At 40.9% G+C, this 13208-nt stretch overlaps 1 protein-coding gene across 1 annotated transcript in view; it reads left to right on the top strand.

Moving 5' to 3' along the window:
* LOC124007997 (multiple PDZ domain protein-like) overlaps positions 1 to 13208 on the top strand; it is a 74675-nt gene that overhangs the window by 42048 nt on the left and 19419 nt on the right. Inside the window, exons 20-28 of the mRNA XM_046318916.1 lie at positions 332 to 530; positions 4736 to 4777; positions 6775 to 6870; positions 7087 to 7182; positions 8115 to 8292; positions 8522 to 8632; positions 10959 to 11021; positions 11559 to 11630; positions 12335 to 12491. Of these exons, the coding sequence (XP_046174872.1) occupies positions 332 to 530; positions 4736 to 4777; positions 6775 to 6870; positions 7087 to 7182; positions 8115 to 8292; positions 8522 to 8632; positions 10959 to 11021; positions 11559 to 11630; positions 12335 to 12491 (1014 nt within the window). The remainder of the gene's footprint in view (positions 1 to 331; positions 531 to 4735; positions 4778 to 6774; positions 6871 to 7086; positions 7183 to 8114; positions 8293 to 8521; positions 8633 to 10958; positions 11022 to 11558; positions 11631 to 12334; positions 12492 to 13208) is intronic.

The following is a 13208-nucleotide window of genomic DNA, read 5'->3' on the forward strand; positions in this document are numbered from 1 at the left end:
TTCTTTTTCTAAATGTCAGCCCTGATGAGAAATTGCTGTGAAGAGAACATCGTTCACTTTTTAATAAATCATTCCTCTTTACAACTCAACATTTTATGTAAATAATGCAATATCTGTTGCATTATGGTCTTTCTGTCTGTTAAGGTTGTTGGATATTAAATATGATATTATCTATGTGGATCTCCAGCGCATCAACATTATTAACACATGATTAAAGATTGAACACATTACACATAAATGTGGGGGAATGTATTACGTATAGGTTCCAGGTCTTTGAGAATGTCGTCTTTGTGTCTGTCTACCTTATTATATTATTATTATTACCTTACAGGAATGACGGTGAGCGCCGTCAAGGATGGCTTGGGGATGCACATCCGCAGCATCATCCACGGAGGCTCCATCAGCCGAGACGGCCGTCTGGGGGTGGGGGACCTCATCCTGGCCATCAACGGCGAGCCCACGGCCAAGCTGACCAATACACAGGCCCGCGCCATGCTCCGGAGACACTCCCTCATCGGGCCAGACATGGGGTAAGGACCCGGGCTATGCACTATGTTCAGTGTTTTGGAACCTTGTCCTGGGAGACCTGTTATATATGGTTTCACTATAGGCCTTCGTTAAAATATCCCAACTACAGCATATACAGTTGAAGTCAGAAATGTACATACACTTACACTCGTTTTTCAACCTCTCCACAAATTTCTTGTTAAAAAAATCACAGTTTTGGCAAGTCAGTTAGGACTTCTACTTTGTGCATGACACAACTAATTTTACCAACAATTGTTTACAGGCAGATTATTTAACTTATAATTCACTGTATCACAATTCCAGTGGGTCAGGGGTTTGCATACACTAAGTTGACTGTGCCTTTAAACAGCTCGGAAAATTCCAGAAAATGATGTCATGGCTTTAGAAGCTTCTGCTAATTGACATCATTTGAGTCAATTGGAGGTGTACCTGTGAATGTATCTCAAGGCCTACCTTCAAACTCAGTGCCTCTTTGCTTGACATCATGGGGAAAAATATAAAGAAATAAGCCAAGACCTCAGAAAAAATTATTGTAGACCTCCACAAGTCTGGTTTATCCTTGGGAGCAATTTCCAAACGCCTGAAGGTACCACGTTCATCTGTACAAACAATAGTACGCAAGTATCAACACCATGGGACCACACAGCCGTCATACCACTCAGAAAGGAGATGCGTTCTGGTGTGAAAAGTGCAAATCAATCCCAGATCAACAGCAAAGGACCTTGTGAAGATGATGGAGGAAACGGGTACAAAAGTATCTATATCCACAGTAAAACTACTCCTCTAGCGACATAACCTGAAAGGCCACTCAGCAAGGAAGAAGTCATAAAAAAGCCAGACTACAGTTTGCAACTGCACATGGGAAAAAAGATTGTACTTTTTGGAGAAATGTCCTCTGGTCTGATGAAACAAAAATAGAACTGTTTGGCCATAATGACCATCGTTATGTTTGCAGGCAAAAGGGGGAAGCTTGCAGGCCGAAGAACACCATCACAACCGTGAAGCATGGGGGTGGCAGCATCATGTTGTGGGGGTGCTTTGCTGCAGGAGGGATTGGTGCACTTCACAAAATAGATGGCTTCATGAGGAAGGAAAATGTATGTGGATATATTGAAGCAACATCTCAAGACATCAGTCAGGAAGTTAAAGCTTGGTTGCAAATGGGTCTTCCAAATGGACAATGTCCCCAAGCATACTTCCAAAGTTGTTGAAAAATGGCTTAAGGACAACAAAGTCAAGGAATTGGAGTGGCCATCACAAAGCCCTGACCTCAATCCCATAGAAAATGTGTGGGCAGATCTGAAAAAGTGTGTGCGAGCAAGGAGGCCTACAAACCTGACTCAGTTACACCAGCTCTGTCAGGAGGAATGGGCCATAAATTCACCCAACTTATTGTTGCTACCAAAATACTAATTGGGTGTATTTAAACTTCTGACCCACTGGGAATGTGATGAAAGAAATAAAAGCTGAAATAAATCTTTCTCTCTACTATTATTCTGTCATTTCACATTCTTAAAATAAAGTGGTGATCCTAACTGACCAAAGACATGGATTTTTTACTAGGATTAAATGTCAGGAATTGTGAAAAACTGAATTTACATTTATTTGGCTAAGGTGTATGTAAACTTACGACTTCAACTGTACATACATGGCAGATTTCACCTCAAATGTATTATCCCTAGATTCCCTACACATGTACACACACGTTTTTTATGTTACAATGTAAAAGTCAGAGGATTTTTACATAGACACACTATTATACAATCAGATAAATGGTGCCTGACATCACACTAAATGCCTCTTGATCAAATGTGGAATTAAATTTTTTTGTTATGTAAATTATTTGGTGGCTTTTTCTACAGCCTATGTGTACAATTATGATCAAGTCAAGCATTGAGTTAAGCTTCGTAGTGTTTTGCATTTGAGTAAATTGTGCCAAATGATCCCATTAATGTAATTTGTTCTGCACCTCTCGTAGAAATATTATCGTCTCCTAGTACATCTCCCACACAACAGCTAACCAAAGCCATTCAAATACACATTTAATTGAACTGAATTGAGATGCATACCTCAGAAACAACACCTGACAATGAATGTGTAGTAAACATTATAATGCAGTAGAGTCGTTGAGGAGTTCAGTTTAATTTTAACAATGCACTTATTGTCGATAGTAGGAAAGGTCATTGTAATCCAGTGTTGTGAGTCATAGACCACCTTAATATCACTAAAAATTGTGCCATGCAAAGCATGATAGAATGTTCATATGTAGGATCTTAATTTGAGCCAGTTTGCTACAGCAGGGAAATACTCCTGCAGCTACAGGAAATGAATTATTATGTGGATTGTAATTAATGGACATTTTTGCAGGGGTTGATACATTTCTCGTGAGGGAAAATCAACTCTGAAATATCAAAGTTAAATTGCAAACTTCAGAAACCCTTTTAAACCTCAAATAAACTACAAGTTTGACATGTTCTGCCTTGCAGAAAAGTTCTCCTGCAACAGGGTGATCAAATTAAGATCCTACATCTGTATACAGTACCGGTAAAAAGTTTGGAGACACCTACTCATTCAAGGGGTTTTCTTTATTGTTTACTGTTTTCTACATTGTAGCATAATAGTGAAGACATCAAAACTATGAAATAACACATGGAATCATGTAATAACCAAAAAAGTGTTAAACAAATCAATATACACTACCGTTCAAAAGTTTGGGGTCACTTAGAAATGTTCTTGTTTTTGAAAGAAAAACACATTTTTGTCCGTTTAAAATAACATCAAATTGATCGGAAAATCAGAAATGCAGTGTAGACATTGTTAATGTTGTAAATGACTATTGTGGCTGGAAATGGCAGATTTTTTTAATGGAGTATCTACATAGGCATACAGAGGCCCATTAATCAGCAACCATCACTCCTGTGTTCCAATGGCATGTTAGCTAATCCAAGTTTATAATTTTAAAAGGCTAATTGATCATTCATTAGAATACCCTTTTGCAATTATGTTAGCACAGCTGAAATCTTTTGTGCTTATTAAAGAAGCAATAAAACTGGCCTTCTTTAGACTAGTTGAGTGTCTGGAGAATCATCGTTTGATTACAGGCTCAAAATGGCCAGAAACAAAGACATTTCTTCTGCAACTCGTCAGACTATTCTTGTTCTGAGAAATGAAGGCTATTCCATGTGAGAAATTTCCAAGAAACAGAAGATCTCGTACAATTCTGTGTACTACTTCCTTCACAGAACAGTGCAAACTGGCTCTAACCAGAATAGAAAGAGGGGTGGGAGGCCCCGGCGCACAACTGAGCAAGAGTACATTGAAGTGTCTAGTTTGAGAAACAGACTCATCACAAGTCTTAAACTCAACTGGCAGCTTCATTAAATAGTACTCACAAAACACCAGTTTCAACGTCAACAGTGAAGAGGCGACTCCGGGATGCTGGCCTTCTAGGCAGAGTTGCAAAGTAAAAGCCATATCTCAGACTGGCCAATAAAAAGAAAAGATTAAGATGGGCAAAATAGCACACACACTGGACAGATGAACTCTACCTAGAAGGCCAGCATCTCGGAGTCGCCTCTTCACTGTTGACGTTGAGACTGGTGTCTCAGCATATGTGAGAACTCCTTCAAGACTGTTGGAAAAGCATTCCAGGTGAAGCTGGTTGAGAGAATGCCGAGAGTGTGCAAAGCTGTCATCAAGGCAAAGAGTGGCTACTTTGAAGAATCTAAAATATGAAATAATTGTTGATTTAAAAAAAAGGTTTTTGGTTACTACATGATTCTATATATGTTATTGCATAGTCGTGATGTCTTTACTATTATTCTACAATGTACAAAATAGTAAAAATGCAGAAAAAACAAATAAGTAGGTGAATAAGTAGGTGTGTCCAAACTTTGGTCTGGTACTGTACATTTAATATTTCTGACGAACACCAATTGAATTATGTAGGATACATTAAGGTAGGATTTTCAGTACTATAGAAATGCTTTTGGACTACAGCATCTGGACTGTCCTAGCATAGATGCTCAATGGTGAAATTCGAACAACTCGCTAATGCCCTTCACTTTCCTAAATTGTATTTTCTCCATGTATTCGAGGGAAGCTACATTAAAGTGTAGCATTATTTTCAGTATCTTAAGTCCTGCTTGCTCTACTCTAAACTTCTCAGTACAGTATGTTAGCCCATAAAATCCTCTTCACCTTCTAGATCTGCTTGTGCACCAGAGGACGATCTGTGCCCCTTTTATGTGTGAGTATTGCTAACTCCCACGGGTGTGCAACCATAATCTGCCATTTTAATTTGTTTCCTCACTGTCCACTCTACCTCACCATTCTCATATGAGCCTCATCGCCTGTCCATGGTTGGAAGTTTTATCCAGATCTAGAAGTTAAAACACGTGCAGTATATCAACCATACTGTATATCTACTTGCACAAACCTTAAATCAACCATACAGTATATCTACCATACACAAACCTTATATCTACATACACAAACCTTAAATCAACCATACAGTATATCTACCATACACAAACCTTATATCTACCATACACAAACCTTAAATCAACCATACAGTATATCTACCATACACAAACCTTATATCTACATACACAAACCTTAAATCAACCATACAGTATATCTACCATACACAAACCTTATATCTACCATACACAAACCTTATATCTACCATACACAAACCTTATATCTACCATACACAAACCTTATATCTACCATACACAAACCTTAAATCAACCATACAGTATATCTACCATACACAAACCTTATATCTACATACACAAACCTTAAATCAACCATACAGTATATCTACCATACACAAACCTTATATCTACCATACACAAACCTTAGTCTGACCAGTTAAATTTTTAAAAGGATCAAACTATTCAAATTCACTGTTACTTCTTACTCATTAATAATAGAAAATATTGTAAAATGATGTTGAAATCTGTGGCCATTAAAATTCTCCAGATCAGATAATCTTATTGGCGCCATACAGCAAAGTGACTGAAGCTAATCACCGCTTTGCAGATAAAAAATAAATAAAATACATTCTTTTTTATATTGTCAAATACCAACACAGATATATCTCCAAACCATTTTCTTTGGTGTGGCAGCTAAGCTTCTATTGGTGTCCATGCGCACAGACAGTCAAGTTAACGCAGGTCTAACACACAGTCAACGTATCTGGATAAATCTCTCACTGGACTGCACCACTAACCTTTAAAACGTCACCCTTAACACTCCATTGACATTGTTTTCTGGGACTCTGGGGCTTGCAGGTCCATTTGTGTGGCGATAACGATTCATTTGGCACTTTTTGAACTTTTGCTCTATCACACACTAATCCACTTGTTCCTCCCATCTGTTTTTGGACTGCTGTTTGAATGAACAGGGATTCGAGTACCTCAGTGTCTGCATGTCCTAATGTTGAAGTACGAATTAAGCCGTCGTTGTTAGATCTGTCATCTTCACTCAAATGTGTAAGTGTGTTTGCTTTAGAATCAACTAATCACGGTGAATTACTTGAAACTGGGCCTACCAAAGCAGATATATGCTCTTTGCTGCTTCCTTTTCGTTAAATTCTTAATATTTTGGAAAGTTGCTCCTCTATTCCAGTAAATTTGGTGTTCCGATTGATGTTCCCTTCAAACCTCCATGACATATTTTCGGAGAGAATTCTGCCACTCAATTCGAGCCAACTTTATTGGCCCGGACAATTATGAACGATGGAAACATCTGTTTTGGATAGTTATGCGGGGACGTCTGCTACATTATTCATTGACGGCTCACCTTGGGCTCATGATCGGCAGAATGCATTGCCAGAGAAATGTAGAGTTAATTCCTTCCCCTCCTGCAATCTTGTGCCGCACAGTTAATTTGGACGGGGAGGAAAAACAGGTGCGCTCCTGCATGTAGATTAGACGTCTATGAATAAATAAAAGTCCTTTTGTAAAAGTGCCCTTTCTGTCATACCAGGTGGCGTATGAATGCAGGCACTTCCACACTAATGCTTTGTTAAACGTTCATGTCATTCCTAATGATGAATATTGACATGCTTTTGCACACAAGGTTGAACTCTCGTGTCATATGTTTATGGGTAGGTTATATATTTGGGGGTATTTGCAGTGATGATGACAAATCTTGGTCAGGTTGTTAACAGGAGTGTGCCGAAGCTCATTGGTGTGTGTGTGTGTGTCTGTCTGTGTGTGCGTGTGTGTGTGTGATCAGCATCACCTATGTTCCCATGGAGTATCTGGAGGAGTACAAGGCCAGCCTGGAGCAGCCTAAAGATGACATCTTCTCTGATGCTCCTCAGGCCCCAAAGTAAGCTCAAGCGTTATACAACTTTATAGAAGTAATACATTATAGAAAGGTATTTTCATGACGATGCCCTCACTAAACTCATGCTTTTGATTTCAAGCATAGACTAACTTTCGCAATACTATTTTGTTGTACTCCAGACAGTACTAAAACAAGTCGATTACTGTCAGACCAGCTGTGGTTTACAAAGGCAACTGTTTTCTGTTTGTCTCTTTGCAGAAGAGAAATCCTAGAACTCCCAGAGAGGGAGGAAGGAGAGGGAGAGGAGAGTGAGCTACAGAGTGCTACCTTCAGTAACTGGAACCAGCCCAGGAAGTGAGTAGGAAGTTTGACTTTGGCTTGGTCCCGAACATAGAGTTGGATAGAGGGTGACCTATCCACAACGCCTGTTTTAGCATGGGCAGCGCCATTGAAGGCTTTCACTATTTTAAAGTAGTCAACTGGATGTGACTTCCTAAGAGCTCATTTGAATTGTAAGCATTTATCATGGCAAAGATAGGGGACATATCCTCTTTCCATCTCTAATGTTAAGGAAACAAAATCTGATTAGGTAAATAAGCAATAAGCACGGATTTGGATGTCAAGCCAAGGTTCATGGCATTAGTTATACCACTTTGGAACTGGGCTAGACCCTGCACACATTACCCACTGTCTGTGTTCTGCTTTGTGATTGTAATATTGTTCAAAACCGGTGTCCTCACCTCCTGTCCTCGAGAGGTGCTCTGCACTGTCTGCTGATTCTAATCAGTGACTGATTTAGGCGAGGGAATGCAAGTGTGTGTGACACTCTCCGTCCAATCAATGACAATCAAGAGGAAATCAGCAAACACTGTGGCCCTCCAGGATTATTAATAGCTGTGGCTAATTCAATGGGCTGCAACATTTAGAATGTCACAAATAGAAATGGAGCCACCTGACACAGTTCCCTAATCTAAAAGACAGAGAATCATATCAGGTCTACCTAATTTACCGACCCAACACAATGCCCCGTTTATTTTATGCATCAGATAATCATTTACAATCTAAATTGTTGAACCTTCTGTAACGTTGCTCTCTCCGGAATTTGTATTCAATAGGTTCTTACACAAGCCATTTCCTTCCTTCAATGTCACATCTTATTTTTACTTTGTGTACAAATAAATCAAATTAGAACCCCGGAACAGGAGTTGGCCAGCTGTGTCCCAAGAAGTGGTACAATAAAGAACCCCATTTTTAAAATATATTTTCTAATGCATGTCGTCTTTCAGGGTGGAGCTCAAAAAAGAATCTGGCAAGTCCCTTGGCATCAGCATCGTGGGGGGCAGAGGAATGGGCAGTCGCCTCAGCAACGGCGAGGTGATGCGGGGCATCTTCATCAAACACATCCTGGAGGACAGCCCCGCCGGCCGCGACGGAACCCTGAAGACAGGAGACAGGGTTGTTGAGGTACACCCATCAATATTAGGGCTCCCGAGTGGCGCAGCAGTCTAAGGAACTGCATTTCAGTGCATGAGGCATCACTACAGTCCCTGGTTCGATTCCAGGCTGTATCACTTCTGTCCGTAAAAATGTTTATTGTATTTCACAGTAGAATGTATTTACTTTGACATGGCAAAATGGTTATTACACAGTAAAAAACTATGAATTACTTGTTTGTTTCTTTGGAATGTATCAGGTGGATGGCGTGGACTTGAGAGATGCCAGTCACGAGCAGGCTGTGGAGGCCATCCGCAGGGCAGGAAACCCTGTCGTGTTCCTCGTGCAGAGTATCGTCCACAGGCCCAGGGTGAGCCTTCTAGCTCTCTGTGTTGGCACGCTAGCTCTCTGTGTTGGCACGCTAGCTCCCTGTGTTGGAATGCTAGCTAACTGGCTAATGTCTTTCGACAACAATACTTTATTTCCTCATCTCAAACCATGAATTATCCCATTTAACACAACATTAACTTCAAAAAGCTACTTAACCATCCTGTATCCAACAAAGACTACAGTAGCTATCTATATCTCATTATTCAGTTCGTTGATAGACTCCTTGTCACGATTCATTTCACTAAAAGTTCAACGGAAACTTCAAAACATTTGACTGACTGTATGTTTTCTGCATCATCTTCGTTGGTTTGAAAGCACCATTAGGCTCCAAAAGCATGACAAACTATCCTACTGAAATTGTAACCACCTTTGCAATAGCCAACATATCTTGATGTCCGACTTACAATCATTCATTTTCATGCATGGTTGAAGCTTTCCCGACATTTTCCGAAACCTTCCACTAACCTTCAACTAACCAGTCCAGCATGCACCTCTTCCTCAGCCCGAGTCCCACTGTAGCCCTGCTTCGTCACCAGTCATAGAGAAATACAACACCTTAAAATGCGTGCCTTATCACATGTGCCAGGTAATCTCTTGCTCTGTCTCGCTCTCTCTGTTTATTTCTATGACTTTCTTCCTCTCTCTATCTCTCTCTATGCCCGTCAGTAGAGTCTGTTGCTTTATCTCTCCATCCAGAAGTTTTCAGACTCTCTAATAGGCTACTGTATGTGCATGCAACAGAAACATGCAAAAAGAGACCCAAATAAAAATTGGAATCTGAGTGCATCCAGGGGGAAAAAAAAGACATCAAACGTTATATGCTACAAAGGTTAACTGCTACGGGCAGGTATGTATTGCTCTTGCTCTTTTAAACGGTGCCACTGGGACCTACCTACAGATCGTAATGATGCTTCCTAGCAGTTCCCCTTTAAGGCCTTCTACTCTTCTGTGTCAGTAGTGAATAATCCAAAAGCAGCCTTGAGGATTCTCTAAAACATTTATTGTTTGGTTCTAAGAAAGAGCACCACTTTGATTTTCTTGAAGTAAAAAAATGGGTCTCCTCGAGGACATTCATTACCAGTCACTCATTTTTGAATAATTTGACTCCAGAGGTGTTTTTCCTTTTGAACATTTTCTTGTCTATTCCCTTGTTTCCTGGACACCTGGTAACATTTTTGTCAGGGCTCTGCCTCCACACTTCATTTCCTTCAACTTTTGTATCCTTGACTTGCTGTTGATCCCCCGTGTTGCTTTTAGAAGGCGCCCCTACCCTTTCTTCTGCGGCTAAACACCCACCCCGGATCCAACCCATGACCCACTAATCAAACCTCTGCCTGCTTATTATCCCCTGCCTCTCCGCTTCAGGTTAGAGTGTGTGTGTGTGTGTGTGTGTGTGTGTGTGTGTGTGTGTGTGTGTGTGTGTGTGTGTGTGTGTGTGTGTGTGTGTGTGTGTGTGTGTGTGTGTGTGTGTGTGTGTGTGTGTGTGTGTGTGTGTGTGTGTGTGTGTGTGTGTGTGTGTGTGTGTGTGTGTGTGTGTGAGACCCAGTGTCCAATCTTCCTTCATGTAGACTGCTTTCTTTTGCTGCTCAATGTTTGCTTTTTGTGGCGGGTTCAATCCTACAGTGTATAATGTACTCTTTGTATAGAATATTATCTCTTTGGCCCAGTTTCCCAGACCCAGATTAATTCTACTAATGAACTCAAGAGCATGCTCAGTGGAGAAACTCCATTGAACGTGCATTTGAGTCCAGGAATAGATTGTGTTTGCCTGGGATACCAGCTCATAACGTTTTGCGAACTGAGGAAGAGTCAAGGAACAGGGGAAACTAAAATAGCACAATAGCTCATATGTCACGTACCCCAAACCACAAGGTTCACTGCATGCTGCTGTGGTGGTTTCTAGTTGGCAGGCAGAATATATTAAATCAGCTCCTGGGTGAGAGGTGGTCAGGCCTGGGTGGAATATTGATAACGGGCTGCCTACCTCACTGAACACATCATCATTTGAGTTTTCCCAATGTGTATACAGTACCCAGCTTGACCAAGGGCAATCCATAATCTGTTGTAGCCCATACAACCACGACTCATGAAGAAAAACAATAACAATCAAAGTTTCGCTCAGGCTACTTTTTCTGTTACGTTCAAACAAACGTTTTTTTCATATATTTGGATGCTTTTACTTGTCCCATGCAAGCCTCACCAATTGAATACAGTATGATGCCTCATCAGCCTTTGCTGATTATGACATTTGATGGCAATGCCTAGCAGTGTATTTCTCCTGTTTCCATCCCTCTTGTACACGACAGTCCTCAACCACGGACACCAACGAGGAGAGAGCGGCGGCCATGGCACGGCGCAATAGTGACAAGGTCAGTGTCTCTCTGCAACCTTTAGACCTATGTCAAATACTTCAGGTGCACTGGATTTAGCACAGAGTTTGCACTTTTGGGACTATTTCATTGGTTCCCCTGTACTGAAACCAAAGGAAAGTATTTTGAAGTGTTTGGGCCCTGGTTTTGTAACCTTAGGGGACAATGCCTGTAACTTGATGTTGTATTGTCGTAGAAGTCTCAAGCCAAATTCCCGCAGGGCTTTGTGTACACCTTTTTCATGCCAAAATGATTTACATCCATGTACATTATACTATTCACCTGTCAAGTTCATGTCCCATCATGACCAGCAAATGTGTGACTGAATACACATGACCCTTCAGGAATCGAGTTTGAGACACTTGGGATAAATCTTATTTAGTTTATCAAATGAGGATTTTTAGTAGACCGAGCACTTTACTCACACTCTCCATCATAGCAGTAGAGTGAAGTTTCTGCCCTTAGTTTCACAATGTTGTCCTAGTCCTTTGTTGTCTGTCTCACTGAAAGTCTCTGACTCTTCTCTGTTCCCTGTAGGAGGTTGAGAGTCACAGTAGACTATTCCTACGCCTCTCCCCAACTAACCCTTTCACTCCTACTCCGTTTAAGGTTTGTGGGTCTTTGTGTTGTCGTGCTTTTCCCCTTCTATTTCCGTGTATGCTCGTACGGTTGTGTTATGGAATATATGTGGAGACTCATATATTGGACAGGCCTTACATGCATACACGATGCCCTAACACATTTCCACTAAACGTATCTTTCTCTTTTTTGTGTTTTGTTGGTTACAAATAGAACATTGAAATGATGAAATTGAAGCTTGCCCATTTTAATCTCATGCAAAAATATGCAATGTTTTGATTCTGAATCAAAATGCATTTTAATTTGCCTAAATGTATCAACATTTTGAAATTGTGTTTCACTTGCTCCATAAGGTAAGTGTCCATTTGAATGTGTTATCAGATGGACAATGAAAGAATTCAATTCAATCAGTAAGGAACATTTTGTTATTAAACTTCAATATTGAGGTAATCTAAAAATACACCACTTCTGACTTGAATCAATGGAATGCTTTGCTTGCAGCAGTTTAGTCAAATAACAGTTTAGTCATATGAACTAAAAACACACGCCTAAAAAGTCGGGTGACGCCATTTTGAAATGTCCACCTGCAGATGAGTGACTAAAACGTACTTTACCGACTCAACAGTACGGCTTTAGGTTGTGGTCAGCTAAACCTGCTACGCTGAAACAAAAAAATGATCTGCCATTTTGCCTCACTACAAATGTATTGTACTGATACTTCTGTGATGTGTCAGCCACTAAAGAGGGAAGCAGGAAAGACATCGTCCACCACTCCTCACCTCTCGCTTCCCGTGGTTCCCCACGTCGGAGAGACAGACACCGATACCCTGACAGAGATTCCCGACAGACAGGCCCAGGCGGAAGACGAGGATGAGTTTGGCTACAGCTGGAGTAAGTTTGACTCAGATCTAGGGACAGTTACCCTCCCCTTAATCCTAACCATTGGCCACAATAGGCAGGGGCACTCAAAACCGACCAATAAGGGCAACTTCCTCCTTCTTCATGAAAGGTCACTCATTAGACTGAAATTGGCTACCTAATTATGTTATCTGGGTTCTCATATTGTTATTGTTATGATCCATTCATTATACAATGACCAAGACCATGGATGGACCCAATGCAGAAACATCTCCTAGCCCCTACTCCCTAGGCACTTGAATAGAACTGAATATATATGATAGGTGAAAGTCTTACAAATTCATCATGAGCAATGTGCAGCTACTACCATATTGTTTATACCTATCAAATCCTTTCAGATTAACATGAAGTACCACTGCCTAGTGGGTAGGCACTGGGGTTTGTTTCCATGGATTCTGCCAACTCCCTCTTTGCTTGCCTGCTCCCATGTGCTACCACCTAGCGGCCACTAGAGGGCCTCCACGTTGCATTTTGAACATGACCTGATCTGTGCAATCGTTGTCTTGCCAGTGCATGAATTGGGCCGGAACACACCGACACACCCAAAATAGGTACAGGCACCTATTTCAGTCTACTTCAAGCACTAAGTCTTGCTGCTAGGCTCCCAAGGCAAGTGAACTAGGCTAGCGCAATCATAGAATACCAATTATTCCAAATGCAGTGCCTAGGGGATAGGGCATGGGGTGATTT

Source organism: Oncorhynchus gorbuscha, linkage group LG21 (assembly GCF_021184085.1).
Source record: "Oncorhynchus gorbuscha isolate QuinsamMale2020 ecotype Even-year linkage group LG21, OgorEven_v1.0, whole genome shotgun sequence".
Taxonomy (NCBI): Eukaryota; Metazoa; Chordata; class Actinopteri; order Salmoniformes; family Salmonidae; genus Oncorhynchus; species Oncorhynchus gorbuscha.